Here is a 26,184-nt window from a genome sequence, read left to right on the forward strand (position 1 = left end):
ATTGGTGAACCTACTGCTGTTGTTTCCACCAACCACACCAAGGAGTTCAATGAAGGCACAACAGATTTTTAATAAACAACCACCAGTAAAAAAATACAAATTGACGTTTTATTTAACATTGTGCAATCCTCTCCATGTGGCTGCTAAATCTTTCATTCCATCAATGGGGTTAATGAATCAATCATGTGATATTTTAATGAACCACTGTCTTGAACAAGAAAACAGTCTATAAAACCAGTCACACTACTTCAAGCTAGGACTGGGACACATTGGTGCTGTAAGCATTCATAAGGCGTTCTTGTTGTCTTATGCTCTGATTTATGTTCACCATATTATGGTTTTGGTTTAATGAAAACCACAACCTCTCGCAGCTTCTTATGGACACTGTGTCTCTGTATTAACACCAAACAATGTAGAGAGAATTTAGAGTTCATCAAGTACATGCAGACAGGAAAACACTGTATATCATAGTCCATGTAAGTACATACATTAATCTTGCTCATAAGACATTTGGCACTAGCAGCATAATACCACTTCACACCCTCACACATGCTGGTGAGACACATAAGGATGCATAAGTTAATAAAGATGGTAACACTGTGGTACAACACAAGGCTTCACTGTTCATAAAAAAAAAAAGTAAAATGTGAATAACAACCAAACAATATTAAATCTGTGGACAGGATGTTGCAAAGTAATAGTAAATGCTTTTTGACAGGTGTCATATCTAGAAACAACTGTAAAATCCCTTTAATTTTGTGCATAACAAAGCATTTACTATTCATAATGTAGATGTCCTTGGTGATCCGATCACAAGTCCATAGCTCTTGGCAAGTCATTTCACACCTGGCATCAAAATTAATCTCCGCATGTGTCTTGTAAGAATGCTTGATAGTGATAAACTATGTGAAACCGATCCCATTCCTGATAATCTAAAATGTGTTAGTCAGAAACATGTTCCCCTTCTTTCTTTCTAGTTCATGGCATATACCTGCTGTTGCTTCCCAGTTTAATAATGTAAGATTAAAAGTAGTATTTATTTAGGTACTATCCTGCACATGTGTACATTCTTGTTTATTATCACCTGTCTGGACAGTTAACAGTAAATGCCTGTAACACAGGCTATCACATTTCCTTTTCCCAGTGAACAAAAACTGAAGAAACATGATAATGCCTTTTATTCACGAGCAGCACCATCGAGTTTGTATAATAGCGACCCCTGGTGGCTATTTTGCTAAAGTGCAAAGCTAACTCTCCACTATTTAGCCTACTTGTCCACCTCGAGATTTAGCAATTTACCAAACACGAGTGTGTAAGATTAATACAGCATAACGCAAAGGATATGCTCTCACTGAATTAAAACACACGCCTCACAAAGAAACGTTGTTCCACAGTGCAGGGCAGCCCCGTAAGTTTGCATTTCAAACGGATTGAATCGGTGTCTTCAAATGTGTGCTAACGCTAGCTACATTAGCAAACAAGGATAGCGGTTGCTAACGTTACAGTGTTGCCGGCTGCACGGACGACTAGCACGGATTTCTCTAACGCAGACGTCGTGCGACATAATACGGTGGCGAAAAATTTGAGATTTTTGGTTTAATTAGCTTAGTTGAAAGCTGTCGTTTTCTATAAATGATAGGCTATATAGTTGGAAACCACATGCTAGGTTGTACACGGTCTGCTAACCTATATTAGCATAACTAGCTAGCTAGTCAGTGCTAAAGTTAGCTGTGGGCATTAGCTGTATCCTGACAGCTTCTGCGCTAGCCAGCTAACTCGATGCGAAGTATAATCACAACTAGCCATAGGAGCAGTGATATAATTAGCTAGAATTAGCTGTTTTATGTTCTTTTTACAGGCAGCCATGTCAGGAGTTAAAAGGAAAATAGAAGGCAATGATCCCGACTATGAGGACATTTCACTGGTCCAAAATAGTAAGAGAAACAAAGCGGTTGAACATAATGGTAAGTTCATGCTCTGATCCCTGAGCCATTACACCTGCTTTACATATTGTGACAGCTAATAACTAACAGTACTTGGTTGTTTCCTGATCTTTTAATATCTGTTCCTATTGTCTTCCTACATTTACAGCCCGAGAAGCAGCAGTACAGAAGATTGAAACCATCATCAGAGAGCAGTTTTCTTTGGAGATGAAGAGCAAAGAGCACGAGATAGATGTGATAAGTCAGGTACCTGGATGTTAAAACAACAGTGTCTTTTCTTCTTTTCATTATACTACATTTCACATAGTAGTATAATTATATTATTAATGTATGTTCAAAACTTTGTTGATATAGATGGTAAGTCATGACATTAAATGTATGTTTACGGACACAGAGTATTTTGGTTCATTACATTTCATTGTTTTGCAGCGACTCAATGAAGCCAGGAGGATGATGGACAAGCTAAGGGCATGCATAGTTGCCAATTACTATGCGAGTGCTGGGGTGACAAAGCTCCCTGAGGTAAATTTCCTTATCCTGGGGTTCCATGTTTTCATATTTGCCTGTCAGCTGGTCTAAGGCATGGTAGCAGCAACCATTACTGTGTCCTCTGTGTCCTAGCATACCTCTAAGAGTGACCCTGCAGTTCTGAACCATCCAGCCATCCGACGGTTCCTGGAGTCCCCATCCCGTTCCTCTTCCCCTCTCAACCAAGGCTCTGAGACTCCTTCCCTGGCTCACTCAGAGTCTGAGTCCCTCTCACAACAAGGAGAGGGAGCTGAGAGGGATGTGGAGGGAGCATGGAGAGAGGAGAGCAACAGGCAGGAGCGGAGACCTGGTCGTAATACAGGCAAGGTGTGTACAACTGACAGGGTTACGAAAGTGATGAATGTGACGTGTTTATCAGCATTAATCTTGCATATTTATCTTTATTTATTTATTTAATTTATCTTTCATCAAGCTAACTATGTTCTCCATTACTTGTAGGACACTTTTGGTGTGCCATTGTCTTTAGGAGCAGATCAGAGGGTGATATACCACACTACCGGAGACGAAGCCTCCAGACTGTATGCGAAGAAGACAATCGTAGTGGGGAATGTATCCAAGTACGTAACCCAACTAAGAATAAGTTTTACACACTCTGTCATCTTTCTGACTCAATGTATTGTAGCACATGTCTTTCTGATTTAGCAGGAGCCTTTCAGGAGCCACACAATTACAACATCAAAATTTTTATTTTCATCAGTCTCCCTGGAAACCTTAGACATGGTGTTTGTCAAATCTGCCGATATTCCAAATACCTTTGTTAAAAAGAATGAAGTGTTGTAAGTCATAGATACTTATATCACTAGTACAAAGTATCCAGGTGTTTTGTCTTAGCTTTTCACAAAGAAAGTAAGATTAAAGGAGTAAGTCAAACCTATTAATTTATCATAGACCATAAATTAGCTTCAGCTATGAAGCAAGTCCTGGGTCTGTGTCCTTGCTGCCAAATTCATTTGAACGTTAAATGCAAAATGTTAGATGAACTGTATAACTGAGGGGTGGTCATCTTGATTTTTAGTTGCTTTCTCTCAAAAACCAGTATGGCTATCCCTCAAAAGCTTTGTACTTGTGCATCTCAGTATTTTTTAAAGCCCAGCCTGTCAGTTGAATTTGTTTGTGCATGACTGTGCACTGAAGAGCTGAGCCATAATTCAGTTTTGTAACATGCCCAGTCTTGATGAAGCTTGAAAATACCTTTTTAGCTTATTTATTTTCTCCTGGGTCCCAGATGATCCACATAACTGCCCTGTCCTTGAGAATATGTGGTTCAGTGTAATATGAAGCACATGTAATTCTTGGAAGGTTGATTGACAAGGACCATGTAGCTTGTGCACACTAAATGTCTTGGAGGGCTGAATGTGATAGTCCCTTCTCGCGTGCTACAGTGCATAGTTGTACATAATAAGAAGGCCTAAATCTGACACAACAGTAATAAACTGTAAATACAATACATGTGGAATTTCACCTAGACTGCTAGCTAATATACAATTTAATGCATTTCATTCTCCATTGGGTTCTTTCTTCTATACTGAAGAGTTGCTTGTGACCCATGCACTGGGTCTTCTCTTAATCCTCTGTTCTTCCCCCCTTTCCCCTTCAAAGAGGTCTTTGAGAAATAAAAAGTACCAACTCCTTTATAGTTTTGTCTTCCTACCTGCCTATCACCTGTCTTTGTTTTGCTACTTCTATAGCGCTTAAGTCCTCTTTTTTTTTTTTACCTTCAACAACCTAATCCCTATGCATTGTCCCTCATGTTTACTGGGGCCTATTCTTTACTCCCTTTGGCTGTTTTTACTCTTTGCCTCTTACCCTCAGGTACATCCCCCCTGATAAGCGGGAGGAGAATGACCAGTCTACCCATAAGTGGATGGTGTACGTTAGAGGCTCCAGGAGGGAACCCAGCATAGACCACTTTGTAAAGAAAGTCTGGTACTTCTTGCATCCCAGCTACAAACCCAATGACCTAGTGGAAGTCAGGTTTGTGCCAGTTTTTTGTCCTGCATATTTCAGACTGACAAAGTGCATGTAAGCACTCCTCCTTCATGCACACATTTTCTGATATAAGCAGGGCTCCTCTGTTGTTGTAAAGATTACTACTTGGCTGCTGTTTCATGTGGTTACCTAAGGCAACAACACAAGTTAGTTAGACATGGACAAACTTGCCCTCACCGTGTTGTGTTGCCTCTTGACGCAATATTTACATCTAACCTTATTTTATTATTATAGCTCAGTAGTTTGCCTTATTCTTTCCACACACCACTTGCCAAACTGATAATGGCACCTTGATGCATGAGACTCTCCTCATCATTAGCTGATGTTGAATTCAGGACAACTTTCAAATCAACTGTGAAGTGGAACACTAGTCTGCTGATATTCAAGTTGTGTAACACAGCCTCACCAGTAAACAGGCTATTATGAAAATCCTTTAATAAACAGTGCCCCCTTGTGGATATTTGATGAGGCAGCTCATCCAGCCCAGTCCCCATCAATCATAGCTGAAAGTAAAAAAACAATATTTGTCCCTCTGAGTGATACTTAATCCAACTAAGTCTTACTACTTGTTGGTATTTAGGCAAACTATTAACTAAGAGATATTCATTATGGAGATTGTACACACACACACACATCATTAGGTGGAGTCTGTGATGTCATTTAGCACATAATGAGTCAGACTAGAAGTCAATGTCCGCATGACTAATGGGCACACCTTAATTATACAAACTGTGTAGTCTTTTAGAAAAACATGCTTCTTTAATGGCTTAACTTTGCCCTAAGCACCGGGGTGTGTAGATCAGTGTCGCACAGTTCATTGAGGAATCATCTAGAGCGAACAGAACTTTTGTGGCCTTGAGTTCTGTAGTTACAATGTCTAGTTTCTATCCTCTAAAAGTGGCAAAGGATTTAAGTTTGCCCATGGCTTCTGAATAAATGATCTCTTTCATCAGTCAGCAATCCTTATCCTGAGCCGTAGCCTCCTGGCTGTTTCAGCTGACAAGGCGCTCACGTTGCTGTAGCAGCCGCTCATAAGCTCCCCCCTGACTGACTCAACTCTTCATTCCCAGTGAACCCCACACAGGCCCAGTGCTCTCTGATGACTCTCGACACAGCCTGAATGTAGATGAAGGGATGAATGCAAGTAAGGGAAAACAAATGCATTACTCATAGGGTATACTTGAACAGACACATAATATGCATCTACGCACGCTTGCCCTTGTAAATACAGGCGGTCAGATTAGTGTCTGTTACTTGGGGATGAAAGCTTCAAGCTTCAAAGGGGGAGAAGATGAGAGACCTTCAAATCATTGATTTTAAGAGATTTTTCACTCAAGTCTGAGTCAGTATCCACGGTGGGAGCTTAGTATTTTTTGCAAACTCATTGTAATGCATTCTCTATAGATTTTGTTCCTCAAGATTTGTATTTTAATGATGTTACATAAGGCTTTTTGAATGTGTCTGTTCTCAGTGAGCCTCCCTTTCATTTAACACGTCGCGGTTGGGGTGAGTTTCCTGTGAGGATCCAGATCCACTTCAAAGACCCTCGCAACAAACGTATTGACATCATCCACCAGCTAAAGGTCAGACCACATCATAGACCACATCATTACTCAGCAAGTTTTCTTCTTCAGACTGAGATCCAGTATTTTTCCATATACAGTTTAACTCAGCCTCATATAGACACCCTATGTTTCCATGATGTCCTTTATATGATGACCCCTGTCATTTATTTTCCCTTCACTTTTCTGGTCAAATTTGTTAACATAAGGGCAGTGAGCTGTTTAATTGGTTATCACACAATTAATCACAGAGGATATAGAGAAACAGAATGAAATGACAAAAGTCTGAACACAAGGAAACAAACTAAAACAGTATATTTTAAAGCAAAACAACAGATATAGTTCAGGGACACTGGCAAAGTAGTACCTTGCAACATGGGTATTGTATAGTACGAGTACATTATAAAACCTCATGAGATTTTATGGTAATTTTATTATTGTTATTGTTTGAAATTTATGGGATTTTGCAATTGTGATTATAACTCATTTATCCAGTTTACTACCTCAGCTGAGTAACCTAAACACCATAAAAGTTTTTTTTCACCTATCTTTTGTTTTTCTACAGCTTGACAGAACATACACTGGGCTGCAGACACTGGGGGCAGAAACTGTAAGTTATAAATGTTCGCTCTGTTTCCTGCGCTGACTCTTTTTCATAGCTTTACTCTGACGACGAGCTATATTTGTTCCAGGTGGTTGATGTGGAGCTCCATAGGAACTCTCTTGGGGAAGACTATATACCTCAGCCCTCCTCGTCCAAGGTGACTCACAGAGCATCCAGCCCCATGTCGGCCACATCCCTGGCCCAAAGTTATGGACGTTCCAGTTCGCCCACGTCACATGATCCCAGTGTTGACAAAGGTATGCCAATAGAAAAATTTAGCCTTTTAAACATGATCATGAAAGTATATTTACATTTGAGCAATTGAAGGTACCCTTCGGAGTTTTGGACAACGAGCAAAAGTGGGTCGCTGTTTTGTTTGTATTGTTCAATCGTAATACACGATCTTGCTGCTGGTTTTGTGCTGCAAAGAAACATAACATTGTACCAACAAAGGCAGAGATGAAAATTACTGCTGTAGTAAACATGGATGTAAACAAAGCAGGATTTAAAATATTTTAACATATGGCTCTGAAAATGTTTTATGAGGACCTCAAGGATACACAGTTCAATTCTGTGAGAAACACTAAATGTGAACATTACTTTGTATACAAGAAAACTCTTCCGTACCTGAAGACACTAACATTTATTGGATGATATACAGGGTTTCTATTTATAAAACCAGTTTATAAGGGCTCTGTTTAGGCCAGTAACTCAGAAATGTTATGTTTAAACTCAAAAACAATTCCATTAAATAGCATTTGCATGAACTGTAGCACAGTGACAAGAGCTTGCTTGGCACAGTTGTCGCTCATTTTCTTCCCCCAAAGCAGCAGGTTTCAGTAGTTTCACAGTCTCTCTTTCAAGAATTAGAAGTCGATAGTATTCTTACATCTGTGGGTTTGTGACCTAATGCACATCTTAACTCCACATGAGGTTGAACAGGAGTATAACTGAAAGTTCCCTTTCCTCCCAGGTTTCATCAAAGCAGAGATGGGGAGATTTGCAGGGTCTCATAGTTCAGGCCTCGCCGCTGGTGAACGCACCCCAACCCGGCCCAAAGCCGGTGACAGGATCACTCTGGGTTCCCATGGCAATTCTGCCTTCCAGCCGATCACAGCAAGCTGTAAGATTGTGCCACAAGGACAGCCACCCAGTCCTGCTGAGTCTCCAGGGAAATCGTTCCAACCAATCACCATGAGCTGCAAAATCGTTTCAGGTAACTGTCACCATCCAGTGGCCATTTCACAGCGGCGCTCAAGGATTTTTCATTGTATTGCATACCACCACATTTGTCACTCAAATAATAGAAGTTTAAGTTACACAACATCCTTTCACCTGATAACTCTGCAAATAACAGCATACTTTAAAAAAAAAAAAGAAAAAAAATCTAATTTTATGCAGGTAACATACGAATACCACTCAAAAATATTGACACTTACCTGTCTTGGTGATAAACCTTGATAAAGTTCTATTGATACTATTGTTCTGTCTCATGAATTGCACACTATTCTCTGGTAAAGATGCTCATTCTTCACTTTGTCTAATTGTTTAAAATGTAGTCATTATTTCAATGTTCAGGATGGATAAAGTGAACAAGACTTCTCATGAGTTCATCCAGGCACGATTTGCTGTTTTAGGCAAAAATTTTCAAAAGGGTTTCTACAGAATACCCCTGTGACAACCTAGTGATAAAAAATATCTTTATGTTTTATTCTCTAGATTTTCAAAATCGATCAATTGATTGAACAGTACTGCCAACAAAGTGAAGATACATTAGTGGTGAGATGGTGGTGCAAGTTTGAAAATGAGGAAGATCAGAGTATACCACATAAATTCAATACATACACATGCATATGTATCATGCAATAATTTTCATATCAGATTTTCAAGGAGGTGTACAAAGTTTGGGAACCCCTAGTGAAACCCAAGTTAGTTTTAATTTTGCACAAAGGTTTAGAAATGACCAAATATTGTGCATCATTCTCTTAACTGAACTTCTATGAAAAAATTATTTGTGTCATGTTAAAATTAAGTTAAAATCATAATTATTCACCAAACCTCATAACTTGCCCTGGAAACCTTTATTTGGACTAAATCTCAACAAGACCCAAAGCATTTGCATATGTGGAGTTTTTTCCGTGTTAATTTGTTATTAACACCCTTAAAGAGAATTATACATCTAATAGCGTGTGTACTTCCTCCTCCACAGGGTCTCCAATCTCCACCCCAAGTCACTCCCCACTGCCTCGCACACCCACCACCTCCACCCCTGTCCACAGCAAGCAGAGCTCTTCCTCAGTGCTCAACAACCCTTATATCATTGTTGATAAGCCAGGCCAGGTGATCGGCATGGCTTCCTCATCCTCTGCCTCCACAGGTACACATCGCCTACTCAATGTCAAAGTGCCGCTTGAAATCGGAAGTGGACCTGCAGCGGAATTGAAAAGCAGTGTCTGAACCTCCCACATAGTATATAAAAATGGCTGTGGAGAATGTACTTTATAGCAGAACAGATGATGAACAATACCCTCTGGACTCCCCTTTTCTCACTCTCTCTTTCTCTCTTTCTATATTTGTACTATTTTCTTGCTTGTCCTCTTTTACCCCCTTATCTAGCCCTACTATCTATTTTTCTGTGTCTTTCTGTCCCAGAATTTCTCTTTTGTTACCGTTTTGCAATCATGAAGTATGACATGTAGTGAGCCAGCAGGGTGGTTGCTGGATGAGAGGTTACCATGGTGATGATCTGTTCTGTTTCATGGCCAGATTAGGTGGATGAGCCCCACACTTACATCAAGTTTTGTAGATATCAGTGTGTTTATTTCAACATTACCAATTGACATGCAGTTATCTGCAAGGATGATAGTTAACTGTCATATGAAGCAAGTGTGCACTTTGTGTGTGTGTGTGTGTGTGTGTGTGTGTGTGTGTGTGTGTGTGTGTGTGTGTGTGTGTGTGTGTGACCTCATCTTGGAGCAGAGTCATCTTTCATCACCAAGGCTGTTGTATTTACTTTCTCACATCAGCAGCATCAATTCATATTCCACTTAGGAGCTCTTTCCCTTAGATTGTTCACTCTCGCCCACCCACTCAGCCACTCCCACACTTCCTCCACAAATGCACAGCTCAACCAGATCTGGCAGCAGGGTTGGAGTGCTATTAAGTAATGTTTTTATCAAGGTGCATGAGGTTGATGTGGGTGTTGTGGCTGATTCACGACTCCTGGGATTAAACAAATTTTAATGCAGAAAGTAAGGAGTGAAACTTTAGCAGTGCTCACCTTCAATGCCCACACTGAGTAACCCTGACAATTAACTGTCACCTTGTACCACAATGACCTTGATGTCTGTGGAAAGAATGGTAGGAACTGCAGTGAGCCATCATCAGTACAGTTATCTATCCCATGATTTATTGTGTGTGTTTGTGTGTAAATTACTCCACAGGAAGCCCCTCAACCAAACAGTCTGCTGCTCAAGGCACTCGCTCACCAGCCCCTAAAGTTCACACCGGCACCTTCCTCTCCTCTGGGGTGAAGGTGAGTTGATAGTCTTAATGGTTTCACCCTTCAACAGGAATTCTTATGAGCTAAAAAGTCTCTGAACTGATCTCATCCCCTCTCACAGTGTAGATAGACTGTCCCTGTAGTATCTGTATCTTTAACAAAGCAGTGTGGTATTAATAGTAGGCCAGGGTGCTATCTTCAGCAGATGTGAGTGCCTTGGCAAGCTATTTAAATGGGACATCACTCGGAAGATGGGAGGGTGTACGGGGAGCTTTGCAGAGAGAATTGCACGGTTCTGTTTCACTCAGTGTCAATAGCCCGCTGTAAAATCCTCCCACTCCTACATGCTCATCATCCCGTCACCATCCACAAAGAATGAAATATGATTTCTTTTCAAACTTTCTTTTATCATTGTGGTGCACCCATTGGCTCAGATTCTACAGTTTTCTCTGTTGTTGGGTGTTGGTATCTGCTGTAGTGCTAAAGGCCAGGGCAGATGGGGACAGATGGGGAATATAAAAACATCTCCTTGATGAATAAATGATGATGCTGATTTTTAAAAATCTGTTAAAAGCAACACATCTCTTTGAGCTGCCTTCTTATCTGTACCCTGTTGACAAGGAATAAGGGTATCTTAATTTACAGTCAAAATTAATCTTATTAATTAATTATTTTTTTTAGAGAGTAAAATTTACACCAAATAGTTGCAATATCTTTAATCTGTTGTGGTTTCAAAGCATTAGGGCCTTCATGTTAAAATCCTTCTCTCCATGTGCTCTCATTTCTTGTGCAGGTTATTATCAAGCAAGAGCCAGGGGAAGTTTCAACACAGCAGCAGCAGATGGTTTCCACAGTAACCAGCCAGCAGCAACCTGCCGCTACAGCAGCACACCAGTTTGTCGCAGTGAAGGGAGGTCACATGATCTCTGTGTCGGCCCAGAAACAGGCAGGAGGGGCCACAGGGGCCACAACTAGTAAGGTCAGTCTCTGTAGCATATACCCACACATTTGGAGGCATACCAATAATTTACATGTTAATAGTGTTATATATGTTCCATCAAGAGTTACTGTCACTTAGCAGGTAAATTTGGCACTTCTCTTATTTCTAGATGTTAGGTATTCCTGTTAGCTCTACACTTCAGTCCGCAGTCAAACAGGTGGCTATCAGCAGTGGACAGATTCTGGTCGCCAAGGGCAACCCCTCCGTCTCCAAGGTGATGGGTGGGAAGCAAGTTTTGGCTCAGGGAGTTGCAAAAGCCATCGTCAGTGGAGCCAGTGGCATCTCTGGTCAGCAAGCTGCTGCCAAGGCGGCTGGTGGTTCAGGTGGCAAGAGTGGAGGTCAGAGTTCACACAGATTTCACTGATGTTTCTAGCTATGTTTAAAAATGAGAATCTCAGATTTATTGTGTATATCTCCCTTAACAGGTAGAGAGCTAGTACACACACACACACACACACACACACACACACACACACACACACACACACATTGTACAGGTACTTATGCTGCGGCTGCATAGCTCATTGTATAATTGTCCTAAGCAATATTTGCAGTGATCTGCAGAACCCAAATTATGTTGTATTTGCTTAGTCACATATTTTGATTAGGAATATGTACAGCTTGCGCCAAAATGTTATTTGAAATCAATTATATTTAAAATAAGCCAGGAAAACAAGAAGATCAATTTTCCTATTCCAAAATTTGTAATATAATCTCATAAAAATATGAAGAATTGATTTTTATGTCTGTCCTTATATTTCCATAGTGATGGCTACTCTTCAGCTGCCAGCCAACAACCTGGCCAATCTGGCCAATTTGCCTCCAGGCACCAAGCTCTACCTGACCACCAACAGTAAGAACCCATCAGGGAAGGGAAAGCTACTTCTCATCCCACAGGGAGCTATCCTCCGAGCCTCCAGCGCAAGTGAGACATGTTACATCCTTTGTTAATCCTTTTAAATACAGACATTGGTAAAAGAAGTTAGTGCCAGTTAACAGTTATTTACCCATTATGCCTCCCTTCGTTCTGTTCCTCAGTCACATACTTACACAGTGCTGTCAAGCTCTTGGAAATTTTGTGTTTTTCGATCAGTAAAAGAGATTCTTCAACTGTTAGCAGTTGTCGTGTGGACTTACCATCTTCTAACGTGCTCCATGACACAGTTTTTGTGGCAGCAAAACACATAACATGAGCCAGCAGACAGCTCATCAAGGTTAGGGTTGGTCTTATTGGACACCTGAAAGGGCTGATTTACTTAAGCAGACATGCCACAGACAGATGGGTAAAAACTCACTAGCTTAGTAACATTATGGCTACAAACAACCCTGTAAGACAAAAAAGGCCCTCTTCAAACCTGGCATTAACATGCATCTTGAGTGATACGATCTCAAGTGGACAGCCGTAAGTATGTCAGTTCACACCTGGCATTAAAATGTGTTTCTACATGCATCTTAAGTGACCACTTGAGACTGGATCTCACTTCCCTGTTCTATATGTAAATAAACACGCGTTCCTGAATGGGTCTCAGACTTTTGGATCCCACAGTATATCATTTGTGTTTGCAAAGATCAAATGCGTTGGTATTTTTAGCCTGTCCGATGATGACAAATGGGTCTGTTGTCAATGTGAGAGAGAGAGAGAGAGAGAGAGAGAGAGAGAGAGAGAGAGAGAGAGAGAGAGAGATGAGCAAATCAATGCACTGCACACAGCTCTATAATGAAATAAGGTTTTAGCCATTTCAAATAAAATATGCATTTGCATTCACACTGCTAAAAGAATGTGGCCATGTCACCCAGACCACCATCGTTGTATTCAGTTTGGGTCCATATGGTAATGTGATGTTCAAGTGAGTGTGAGAGGTCTGAGAACAATTTAACTTCTCACTACACACTACAAATTATTTCTAAGCAGACATAAAATATCATAAGTAGCTAACTCTTAAAAATATGAACTTGTTATCTTTCTGTTGTCTGTGTACATGGAAGTCTGGATTGGATGGCTTTATGAACTGTTTTGGTACCAGCTGAAACACTTGATTGTGCAGGTGACTCAGTATCCAGAGTTCGTCATCTAATTTAAAGCCTTTTGCCTTGACGTTTTCTTCCAAGCCTCAAGTTGCTGACAGCTGTATTAAAAATAATATTGCTCTCAGTGCATCATAAAGTTTGAAAAGTAAGAAACCCTATTTTGAAGTGACTCTTCAACTCAAGGCACATCTACAGATTTACCTTCTTGACAGTGAGTCAGTCATAGTCATCTGTTTCTTTATGCTGTGTATTTAATGTGTACTGAGAGCTAGAATCCCTCACAGAGCACACTCCTGTCAACTTGCAGGGAGATTAAAGAGATTTAGCAGCATACCATATTTTATCTAAAATACAAATTTCAAAGTAGTAAACAAATACTTTTACTCCTTCTAGCTCTGCTTTGGAATCTTTTATCCTAAATATGCTTTTACTTATTTGATATTAATCATATTAATGAATAGAAGATGATCTATAAAGACTTACAGGATTGTTTATCAGATTTGAGACTCATGTATATGTGGCTGTCTCTAATTTAGGTCAGCAGTCCCAGAGCAGCTCGTCAGCAGGCGCTGGGAGCTCTCAGACCACCTCCTCCTCTTCAAGCAGTCTGCCTTCCAACCTCTCCTACACGTCCTACATCCTAAAACAGACGCCACAGGTGGGTAGAGATGCATTTATGCTATAAACCAAAACTAAGAAATACATACGCTGGTATAAAAAGTTTGTCTTTGATGTCCTTTGTGTTGTTGTGGATTCTTATTTTTGTGTATGAGAGCATTAGTGTTTATTCGCTGGCAAGTTTTGAGCCATGTTTTTGTGCTTCATCACTGTCCGTGGGGACACCACAGTTACAAAAAAGGAGTTGTATGTACAGTCTGTAGATAATGTTTTTTTTCCTCAGTGAATGTCAGATTTTTGTATTCAAATAGAGAGGTTGAGTCTGGTGTGTTCTTAATTAGACACATTCATTATAGCATTATTGATCCTGCAGTCAGCTTTAGAACAGTGCTGTCTGTGCATTTAGTCAACAGCATATAATTAGGTTGTCTACAGAGATTTCACTGATGTTTCTAGCTATGTTTAAAAATGAGAATCTCAGATTTATTGTGTATATCTCCCTTAACAGGTAGAGAGCTAGTACACACACACACACACACACACATACACACACACACACACACACTGACACACACAAAGGCTCCAGTTAAGAGCTAAATGGTTGATGAATTGATTTCAAAGAAGGGTAATTAATTTTTTTTTAATGCAAGCTCTTATGATGTATAGAAAATGAAACAGCTGACGCAGTAGAAACATTCTTACATGCTAAGAATTGTCATACCTTGTACATTATGAAAACGTGTCCTAATGCAGCGCATGGTATGATATGGGTTGCATGAAAATCTTAGCCTAAAGATTGGTTTAAAAAGGGGATGATACCTGATTTGTCTGTTTGTTAACACTGTGGTTTACCTAGCTGAATTCAGACAATTCAACTGACTTTGATTTTAAGCTAAATAATATGATGTTGGATTGCTACCCCACCCCTAACTTGGTGTGTCCATTTTTACCAGGGCACATTTCTGGTTGGCCAGCCAGCACAGGGTTCAGGGAAGCAGGGGGGTTCCAGTTCGGCGGGTCATGCAGCATCATCTCCAGCAACTGTTACCCAGCAGGCCATCCGTGTGACAGCTGGACAGAAGGCGGCCATTCTGGCTCAGGTCAGTCTGGGGCATTTGTCTAAGGGCAGGACTTTAATGTAACCTGTTCAACCCGAGTGGAAGCTGCTGTAATTACTACTGCTTTGTCTTTGTCCCTAAACACTAACGGCCTGGGTTTGATACAGTTAAGAGCTACAAACACAATTTTATATTAACTGACTATATATTATATTGACTGCGGGTTAGTAATCACGAAGGATCCAGCAAAATGATTAGTACAGTTTTAAGAGTTTTGCACTCGAATGCCTGCATTGGTGTTTGCCAGCACTTTTGTCCCTACTGAGCACCCCTGGCTGTCCTGTTTTCTCTTCTCACTGAAATATCTTCTTTTTCTTTTTTGCCTTTGACCTAATTCTTACTACTGCAAACTATTTTATCTGTGTCTGCTAACCTTTTAACTTTGGCAGAATGTGACCACATTATGCTTCCAGTTTGACACTACATTCATATTTAGTTGGGTGGACAAATTAAACTAATGGTTGAAAGGCTTTCCTGTTTAATGTTGTCTTTGGCAATTAGTAGTATAGTATAATGCCTTAGAGCGGTCATACAGAGCCCTGTTGAATAGTATTTTCTTTTTATCCGATATGATTTTATTTCATATCGAAACAATTTGTATTGTATTTGTTTGTATAAAGGCATGTTGGTTAGTATAGTGTCCATTAACATAAAAAAGTACATTAAAGTTACTATTTTGCACATTGACTTGTGGACCTGCCTGTTTTAGTGGCCACTGGCAAAGTCACTTGGATGTTCAAAGTGCACATTAGTCTAGTCTACGTATACTAGACTTAGCTGTGAGACAGTTTCAAGTTTCAAAACAGTTTTGTTCCTTGATTGTCAGATTAGAACTAATGTTTATGTTTTCGGCACGAATCAGAGCAGTAATTATGGCTAATTCACATCAATCCTGGAAGTTGCCCTTTTTTCTCTGTCAATAAATTTGCAGAGTACTCTGATCTTCTCAGGGAAAAAAAAGCCAATTTGGACATGAAGTATTTTAAGCAAAGAGTGGTGTAGTTTGAGTATGTTTTGTAGCCTGCAGCGTTTCCGAGGGTTCTCTTAAAACTGTTTCACACAGAAATTTGAAAACATTTTTGTCCAAATGGGACACAAAAACATTATATTTGAGTGTAGTCAGTTTTTCTGTGAGTGAGTGGCTGGTTTTAACAGTGAAGGACTTGTCCAGGCAACAGCTGGTGTTAGCCCACTCACCCGCATTCAGTTTAATCTTTCTCACCTTATATAACAGCACAGCAGTCTTCTTCATTTCCAACAACTTTGCGCTTCCTGGAAATATACTGTGGCTGTTTGCAGAGTTGGTATTACAAGTAGTATCCACATTCTGCTAAATACAACTAATTTAGGTTATTTGTTGAGGTTTTTAATGAATATGCTTAACAAAGTTCACTGTTGGAAATGGTTGAACTGTGTGGGTTTGTCAAAGTCTGGAAAGAAAATTCACTGTGGAATTTGTATTGCTTTACTGTGATTTGCATTTTCTGCCACTTCGTTTGCTTCCTTGAGAGTTTTAGTATTTTTTGACACTTGTTACAAGTGTTTTTCTATGATTGGCAGGTGGTAGGCGGCTCACAGGGTGCGCAGGTGAAGTTGTCAGATGGCTCTGTCAAGACAGTAACAGCAGCGGCAGCAGGCCACTTGTCCAAGCCGGGGACGACGACATTGAGGATGACAGGCGGAGTCATCACTGCTGCTAGCTCCACCCCCAGCTCTGTCAGTGCTGCAGCAGCAGGCAGCCAACAACAGGCTAGTTTCACACTCCTAATATTTTTCTGTTTTATTTTGCCTGATAGCTGTTCTCTTTTAAATATAGTTTTAAACTAAACAGTAGTTACATTAAAATGGATTTAAAGTATTTTTTCATGCTTGCAGACTAACTAACTATTGAAGGACCTTCAAATTCCCATATTTCCCAACAATCAAAATAATTGGTTTGAATGCTTTTTTTGTGATTTGAGATTTTGTGATTTTCATAATGAAATAAAATATATAAGTACAGTAATTATTTATGTAACAAGAAAGTAGATATTTTATATAAGGAATAATCCCAATTGATGAATTTTCATCAATTTCATACTATCAGGGTAAATGTTCTAGTGATATGGTATTTACCACTGCAGTATGAATACATGGAAAACAGAAGTGATCCAGTGTGAGTGCAGTAGCAAGGTCAGCTGTGTATTTGTCAGAGAGAGCAGAGAGTGTGAAGAGCCGTTAGCAGTCCATCAGCAATGGTCTGGGTTTGGGTGATTACAGCTTCAGAGTCTGTGGCCTCATTAACTTGAGAAATGGAAACACACAGAAAGAAAAATACAGGCTCAAGGCTCAAATGTACAAGAACAAATATGTATACAGTATGTAACGATCAAAGAAAAATAATCACTGCTCTAGTGATTTTGATACAAACACAAAAGAAGGACTCATCACTGCTTTTCAGTTTTTGGAAAAACTGCTCTTTCAGGACTGTTAATTGAATTATGAGGACTCTCCATGAGAGAAACTGAGTCTTTTGTCTTTGAGAATTCCATAAAACCAGTGACCTGATCGGCACAGCTCACTCTCAGAGTTCCATGACATTGGAAAATAAAAATGAACAAATTAGAGAAAAAAATGAATTTAACACTTACTCTGAATTACCAACCAGAGTGAATTTAATTTCCCAGCACTGCTCTCTTTCTTATGAACACCAATGCAAATTTTAAAATGTATTTTCACATAAATAAATAATTTACACAATCACTGTTAACTTCAAAAGAAGTGAGATGTGTCACCTTATAAAATGTGTTTTTAAAGTGTGCAAATGAAAGTTGTCACCCACATAAATATGAAAGCTTTCAAATGAATATACAAAATCAAGACCATGAGATCATTGTGTGTTTGTGTTGTATTGTTATGTGGACACATGGTACACATGGAACACACACTATAGTAGCAGTTTGTCATTAGAACAATATCATTAAGTTAAAACGCAAGACTTTGTGAGCGTCTTTTCAGTCTTTTGCTGAGTTTACTGACAGACATTGAAACAGTGCAAAATGTGGCTGTTTATTTCCTGGTTAACAGCTGTGTTTCTGTGGCTTCCATGCAGGCTGCTGAAGGCGGCAAGTCTGCCTCTCAGCACCACTCGCTCCTGGTGGCAGCCAACCAAGCAGCAGTAATCAGTGCAGCTAAAAGCGCCAGTGCTGCTGCCAGCGGCAGCCTGTCGAAGACGGCTGTGGCCACTTTGGTGAAGGGTGCTGGCAACGCTGCCACAATGACAAAAAGTGCTGCGGGTTCAACTGGAGCTGTGGTAACTGTTGCCAAAGGCATTACCAATATGCCTGTCATCAGCATGTCCAAGGGTGCAGGAGTGGGCACTGTGGTGGGTGTTCCCAAAAGCACCGGCACATCATTGGTCAATGCAGCCTCATTAGTCAGCGGGATGGCAGCCGGAGGAGGGAAGACTGGTGCAACTCTCTCAGGTAGGTACAGACAAACCGCACGCTGCATCAGCCACCCAGTTTGAATGCATGCATTGAATGCATTGTGTTTTTGTCCAGGTATGCTGAAGATCCACTCTGGAGGTTCCACCTCTCAACAGACAGTCTTAACTATCCCTGCCAACCAGCTCAAACAGCTTGGGGTTGGCACTGGGTCTGGAGGGTTGCAGACCATACTCATGCCTGTTGGGAAAGGTAAGGTGTCTTATATGAGAAAAATGGACAACAAGTGTGCATTCCAGATAGAACTGGGTGCTCAACATCAAGATGATTACTTCTCAAAGTAACTAAAATTGGTATTTGAATAAAACATGAAGCTGCATTGACATTGATTGCTTTGTCGGTGTACCACATCTTTTACAATAAGATTCTGAAGAACAAGTATTGAGATAAAGCATGTTGTTCTTCCAAATGTTTCCTCAAATTAGGTTAGGAGTATGTGCATGTAGTAGCAAACAGCAGCTTTATTCAGTTTGTCTTTCTAAACTGAGTTTATTTTGCCAATGCATATGACTACACAGTCTGATTTGAGACAGATACTCAAACATACCATAGATTCTCCTCTCTCTCTGTAATGAACAGCTTCTGTGAAACCCATCTTCCTCCCCTCTCATTTTTCATCTAACTGTTAAGCCTATTTGCCTAATGGCCCATTGATCCATCCTGAGTGTGTGTTTTCTTCTCTGTATAGTCGTGTCTAAAGCCCCAGTCTCCACTACTCCTTCCTCCTCCTCCTCCTCCTCTTCCACCACCCCTGGAGCAGCTGGAGCTGGAGCCTCCCCAAGTCCTGCCATCCAGGCCTCCCCCTCCCTTGCCCTGCCTCTGGCACAAGGTGAGAGGGGTCCATCCCCACTCCACCCACGCTCCTCATCTCTCAACCCTTCCCTCTTTTATTCCCAACATCCATTTTTCTTTGGTAGTGATACCAAAGGATATTTTTCGATACCTTATTTTACTGAGTAACACAATTTTGTACAAAACTCTTTTTATTTTGGTTACCAATTATGTTAAGCTTAAACTCAAATGCATCACTGTTTAGTACAAATAACATAGTACAGCTTAAATAATTTCCACAAATATTTAAATTATATTTAAAATCTGTCAGTATGTGATGATAGAGAATAGATAAGTAAACAAGAAGACAGTAACAGTTTTCAGTACTAGGTGTAACAGACTACTTTGGTCAGTATTGAGGTTTAATACCCATCTCAGAACATCACTCTACTGTCTTCTTATCATTGTCTTTTCTCTATTCATGACAGAATCATAGTGTGAGTTAAATGGTTAAATGGAATTAATCTTTCTCCCTCTCTGCTGCTGCAGTGAAAACAGAGCCAGGTGCTGGCACAGCTGTCACAGCTGGTCCATCACCCCCGGTGACTGTTCCTGTCCCCACAACTGTACATGTTGCCTCTGCAGCTACCACCGTCAAGCAGGAACAAGGGGCGGATAACTCCACACACGACCTCATCAAGTAAGTGCAAGAACAAGTCATAATGCAACTTTCACTTGGAGTGCATAATCAATTCCTAGAAGGACAGATAATTGATTGTTTCTTAAGAGAAAAGGTGCGAGTCCAGAATGAGATTTGTCTTTGTACTTGGCACTGACACCGAGTCATCACCAAGTGTAACAGTATTTATATATGTATATATATGTATATTTATTTTACCACTTCGATGTTAACATTCATTTTTAGGTTGCTAAACTAATTTCTCAGGGAACATTAGTGGAGCTTAATTTATTAAAGCTATCACATATCTACTGGAATATTAATGAAGGGGTTGTAAGAACACTTTCTCTTCCTGGCTAACATTTCACTGCACCTGACACTTGGAATTGCCTTCTCCTCAGCACTGAACACATAGAGACCATGATGCAGCTGCTGACAGCTGTGGTGAAGAAGTTCCCTCTGATTGTGCCAGATAAGAGTAAGCAAGCATCCCATCCATTTGTTATGCTTTAAAACCAACTCCATATATAAAAACAGGCTGAGAGCTAATACACTGGGTTTTGTTTGTTGTTTGTTTGTTTAGCTGAAGACTCCCATCCATTCTGTGCATCTTCAACAGAACAATATTATTCCTGGAATATTGGCAAGCGCAGAGCATCAGAGGTGACTTTGTTTTCTGTTTGTGTGCCTAATAAAATGAGGTTTAAAGGGTTAAAATTCAAATTTTATGCTGTACAGCCTCAGTACCATCAAAATCCTGTAAGGGTACAGTAGTTGTGAAATTTTGTTGGGAACAACAAATAGTTGAAATCTCTTTCCATTTTTCATAAAGTGCTAATATTCTGAAGCATTTAACACCTTTGTAAAACATAAGAAACACACTGAAAGTTTAATTTAGCCATGTTAATATCTCAGAGTGACAGCACCCACTTACTAGCTCTTACCCTCAAAGTTCCAGGGGGAGGGCATCTACAATGTCAGTGATAATTTGCATTGTTTGCAGTTTTGTTGTCTGTGTAATCGGTCTTGGTGCTCATTCCTGACTCAGCAAGCTTTCTGTTTGCCACATGTCTCCCCATCTATCTGGTCAGACGTGTATCTCTGTCTGGTTTTATCCTCTCATTTCTCCCTAATGCGTTCATCAATAGCTCATACAGACCAGCCCATGTTTGAGCTGTTCTCTGTCTGTACAATGGTAAAAGGCTCAGATGAGGCCAGACATGGATATTTATATCTGTAGGTCACTAATTTACTTAAGGACAGGGGATTCAAAGCACATCAGTTTACAGTACAAAGACAGGGGAAGTTAGGCTGCAAGGTACTGTATTCTGGACTGGAGGGATTAAATGCATTATTAAATATTGGCAGCCACAGAATATTATTCTGTGTCAGTCTGTGGATTTTAGAGCTTTTAGGCCTAATGTACGCTTTTGCATAATAGACTCTGGCATGTCTCTGTGTAGCTTCAGCGAGCGGTGGCGGTGAAACGGGTTGTCCAGGACGTGTTGGACCGCTCACCCCGCCTGCAGGCCCTCACTCCCCCAAAGACCAGAGAGGTGGTTCAGTGGTGCCGGCAGAGGGGCTACACACCACCTGACCCTGAGCCCCAACGCAAGAATGACGACGAGTCCATCGAGGACATCCTCACACAGATAGATAATGAGCCTGGTAAGTTTCTGTGTGTGTTTTTGGTGCATAGCTTCCGAAGGAAAATCATTTAGTTTGGCTTGTTTTTGCGATTTCACTGTCTACTCTTCTTCTGTTTTCAGCAGCTGAAAGTGGATCAATAATTTCCCTTCAGTGTTGCATGTGTGGGTGTAGCGCTTCTGCGGTTACCAGTCCAGAAATGTTTTTGCAGTCCAGTTGTGTGTGTGAGGGCAGGCTCAGTGTTTTTGGTCAGCCATGTTGTTTTTACACAGAGTTCTCATTAAGTCTGTCTTTTGTCTCTAAAGGGTGAGAGACAAGGTTGCTTAGCTCAGTGAGTCACACTCACACCTGAGCCAGACAATATGATAATCTATGTTTGTGTTTTACAGAAGCAGCTTAGTTATAAACACTCACAAACATCAAGAATCTGCAATCTGAGTGAAATACTAAAGCTGTTGATGCTTCTGCTTCCCTGCCGACGCTGCTGCTTGTGAAATGGTGTGTTAAATGTACTTGTGTATGTGTCCGCAGAGTGCCCGTCAACCCTGAGTAGCTGCGACGAACTGGTGTTGCGGCTCGAGCAGATGCAAGCTCTACTGAAGACTGAACCAGAGGAGGCAGACGACGAAATAGTCGACATTGTCACTGTGACTCCACCCTGCCAGAAACTAAAGGTCAAAGAGGAGGAACAAGAAACTGACGCAGAGCCTAAGTTCTTCCTGGGCCCCTGCATGTCCACCCAGTTTGTCAGTGAAACAGCTCAGCAGGTCAGGAACTTCTCTGGTGTTTTTAGAAGCGGAAAATACATGCTGCCTGAATTTTAACTACAAAGAAGCGGCGCCACTTTGTCCATTTTTATGTACTGACTCCTGTGTGTCTCTCAGATCGGGGTTACTTTCCAGCCGGTCGAGGTGGAGAAGAATGTGTTCGCTCCAGTAGTCGAAGCCATGATTCTGAAGGTCGGTCACTTTACAGTCCAGAACAGGAAAAAAAAACTTGGCCATTTACAGTAGCTCGTCATTACCTTGACACACCCTTGACTCAAATGATGAATATAGAGTATGTATAATATGCACAACCACACAGTATTGCGTGTTTCACCTTGTACCGTATGAGAGAGTGGGTTTCTTTGTGACTAATGATGAGTGTGTGTGTGTATATATCTACATTGCAGGCTACAGAACAGTTTGCCAGTGACATCCTGAGAGAAGCTCTAGCTGGGGCCTACGCCAAATCCCCTCAGAACAGGTCAGCCTCTGATTTTTCTCTCTCTCTAACATGCAACCTGCTTAGTGCTCCATTTTTCACTTCATGCATTATACTCTATCCAGGGCTTATCCAATCTACCAGTTTGCTACTCAAATTATTCTTAACAAAAATTTAAAAAAAAGCAATAAATTGTATGCAATGAATAGATATTCTATAATAACTGTTTCAGAACATTATTGAACTACAGGAGTACTGTTTCACTCTTTTGCATTTGGTAAAATAGTGTAGATCGTCCATATCAGCATTTTTGTTGGTTTTAACATGTTCTGAAAACAAATGTTAAATAATTAGGAGGCTATATAAAATATATATCTAATTGTCAACAAATACCATGAAAACACCAAAAACAACTGAGTTGATCCTGTTGACACATATCGTCCGTGTATCTAATGTCTGATACTGCTTAGTCACCTGTGCCATAAATCTCCATTGTTGTCCACCAACTATTAACAGCACACTGGGTGATCTTATTATGGTGAACATGGGCACTGATGTTTATTTTGAACTGACCCCACATACACTGTTGTGCTGGTCTAAATATATGAGCACCAAATGATTATTAATCTGTAGCCGAAAATAGTCCCAAACAAATGCACTGCTGTTTTTTTGTGATTTTTTTTTTTCCCACCTTATTTTAAAAATGAAACTATGGGACTGAGGTAGGACATGGTGGGGAAGTAAGAAGTATAGAGAGATAAACAAATGCATTGTTGGTTTTAATTTTTTCATGGGATTTGTTGACAGTAATAGAAATATAGAATAATGCAAGCCTTATCCTATAAATATTTTGTTGAATAATAAAAAAGTGATCCAGTGGCTGCATATGCCCCAACAAGATCACTTACCAAAGACATAAAAATAATTATGATTTCTGTGATTATTGACTCAATTATGTTTACTATTATTATCAGCAGTAAATAAGGCCTATTCAAAGTTACATTCATTGACAAACACAGCAGTGTGTGTTCTGTGCTCTGTAATAACTGCAAGTACTGGTAATATCTGCCACCTTTATGACCAGCTTAACTAAACATTTGAATGCAGAAACCATGGAGTTGCATCTATTTATTTATTTATTTATTTTTGGAACTTGTCATTTTAATTTGCAGAGACATCAGTAAATTCTATTGTCCTTGCCTGCAGAGTATGTTGTCTCTTTTGTGCTATTTACATTATGTAAGACAGCAGGGAGCTGAACTGAAATAACAGACCTCTGAGTGAATTGATTCAGAGCTGAAGCATTTAATGACAGACAGTCATAAATATTCAGAAGACAACCACTGACATAACAGGCAGTCTGAAACATATTTCCTATGTGTTGAGCCATGCTCAAAATCCTAATTTGGGTACATCGGGGTTTGCAGGGCTCCCAGAGAGATCACAGCCATGAACATCCACCAGGCGGTCAGTAGCGTCCCCACCTGTGACTTCCTCACCAACACACACATGGGTTACTTGGCTAAGGACAACTGAGGACAACAAGACTGACATTGGCTGGTAACTGACACCAACACAGATGTGAGGACTGTCTGAACTGCTGGTTATGACAGAGAGACTCCACTCTGACAGCTCCACTGTGTGAATATTCACACCTGGATGTGGTCCTGTTGCCTCAGGTTGTGCAGTAATAATTAATGTACTGTATTCATTAACGATCATAGAAGGGCTCCACGTGCTTCTCACAGCAGCTGCACAGCAGCAGAATAACAAATGTTTCTAATACTGCAGGTATATTGTAACATTTAATCCTAATGTATCAAGAGAAACAGCATTGTGGGAATCATGTTATTTGATTTTGAGGCTGTTGTGCTCTCGCTTACCTCATAACATGATTATTCTAATGATTAAGTGTTTCCTGCCAGACAGCCAGCTAGTCATTGGGGAAATGAAGCTTGAGTGACTTATAGGGCTAAATAACAACATCAGACAGCTGTCCCCTCTGTCATTCATCATCCTGCTGTCATGTCCCCTGAACTGTGAACAAGGTTCAGTTAACCAGCAGACATGAACCTCAGATTTACAGCAAGTTGGAAACACTAATGGACATATAAGTGTCAGCATTCTCTATCAGTCACATTGGTCATAATGTCTTGTGGGTACTGTGGGCAAAGCAAACGGAGAGATTCTTTCAAAAGTGCCATTGCCATGGCAACCGATGATCCGTCATTACGAACATCCTTTGATATATGTCAGTGTTACCTGGCAGAGGTTCATACAAATACAGTAATAATCCAAACATGCAGGAAGTGCTTTCTAAGGCTCTTCAGAAGAAATTCATGTTGTCATATTTTTAAGACGCAGACAGATTTTATCACAAATCTCATGTCAAGATACAGGTGATACTCTAATGAACAAATCATTCTCTTATTATGAATTCAAGACGGCAGTCTCAATATTTATCTTCTCTCCTTCATCAACCAGCTTTAATAGCCCGTTGAAGTTCTTTTAAGTGTTCAGTTTAACAACCATAATGTATCTATCATGTAAAGTATACAGTGTATATGACCAATATGAAATAGAGGGTGTTTTCAAATCCTGTTTTATTTTTGTATCTAATATCAACACCTGCGAACAGCAATGCCCTAACAGTTGTGTGTGTGTGTGAGAGTGAGAATAAGTGAGTTAATGACTTTGACAGTGAGTGTTCGTGTGTGTTTCGTTGGCTGATGTTCTGCTAGTAATTCTGTTTAATGTGGAGCTCTGCATTTTGTTAATGTGTGGATGACTGGACGAGTGTAAGTGTTTGGGCTGAGTGGTTGTGATGCCTGTTAAACCAAATTAGTGTAGAAGATACCCAAACATTGTATGTTCACGTTTCAGTGCAAACCAAAAATATAATCAATATTCTTGTAATAAACAAAGAAAAACTATGGTTGAATTATTTCTTGCAAACCTGTGTAGAAAAATCTTTTTTGTTTGTTTAGTTTTTTGATAAACACAGGGTAAATTGTGGATAATGAATTTAAGAATTTCTTAACTAATCAGGGATAGAGATGTAGGCACCTCCTTAAACTCAAAGGTTAAAGGGCCAGTTCACCCAAATTATATAAAAACATTTTATCACTTTATTTTTAGTGGTATGTGGCCAAGCAGACAGTTTTGATTTGAAAACATCTGTCTCTGAGATTTCTACTACCAACCCACAATACAGTTGAGATGGAGACTCATACTTCTGTCTTTCCAGAAACAGCATTAGTGCTAGTTTGGATAATCCTCAGGCCTTGCTGTGAACAGTTTCCACTGGAACTACTGAGTACAAAAGAAATAGTCCCAATGAAAACTGTTGACAGGTAGGTTTGTGGGATTATCCAGAGTACAGCACCATTATTTTTTGAAAGATGATGCTGGTGAGTTCTACTTTTCAAAGGTAATAGTTCAGTATTTTGGGAAATGTACATATTCACTTTCTTGCAGAGAGTT

General features: G+C 40.2%; 1 protein-coding gene across 2 annotated transcripts; it reads left to right on the forward strand.

Moving 5' to 3' along the window:
- The first annotated feature begins 1,240 nt into the window (after window positions 1-1,240).
- Window positions 1,241-25,634, forward strand: yeats2 (YEATS domain containing 2). 2 transcript variants are annotated; one of them, XM_023405471.2, is made up of 30 exons: window positions 1,241-1,408; window positions 1,859-1,964; window positions 2,092-2,189; window positions 2,373-2,465; window positions 2,565-2,798; window positions 2,931-3,049; window positions 4,305-4,466; window positions 5,953-6,064; window positions 6,609-6,653; window positions 6,736-6,904; window positions 7,621-7,863; window positions 8,857-9,024; window positions 10,091-10,182; window positions 10,943-11,128; window positions 11,259-11,487; window positions 11,916-12,074; window positions 13,714-13,835; window positions 14,749-14,895; window positions 16,474-16,662; window positions 18,005-18,377; window positions 18,456-18,590; window positions 19,087-19,227; window positions 19,719-19,869; window positions 20,250-20,326; window positions 20,432-20,511; window positions 21,312-21,516; window positions 22,027-22,262; window positions 22,380-22,454; window positions 22,670-22,743; window positions 24,129-25,634. In XM_023405471.2, the coding sequence occupies exons 2-30, from the start codon at window positions 1,865-1,867 to the stop codon at window positions 24,235-24,237; spliced, it is 4,323 nt and encodes a 1,440-aa protein (XP_023261239.2). In that variant the 5' UTR covers window positions 1,241-1,408; window positions 1,859-1,864; the 3' UTR covers window positions 24,238-25,634. The 2 variants fall into 2 exon arrangements, with proteins under 2 accessions (XP_023261239.2, XP_023261240.1); XM_023405472.2 differs by lacking the exon at window positions 1,241-1,408 and adding an exon at window positions 1,466-1,570.
- Window positions 25,635-26,184: the final 550 nt, after the last annotated feature.

This window comes from Seriola lalandi, unplaced genomic scaffold, assembly GCF_002814215.2.
Source record: "Seriola lalandi dorsalis isolate HSWRI2012SDOR001 ecotype SW California unplaced genomic scaffold, Sedor1 jcf7180002054277, whole genome shotgun sequence".
In the NCBI taxonomy this organism is placed as follows: domain Eukaryota; kingdom Metazoa; phylum Chordata; class Actinopteri; order Carangiformes; family Carangidae; genus Seriola; species Seriola lalandi.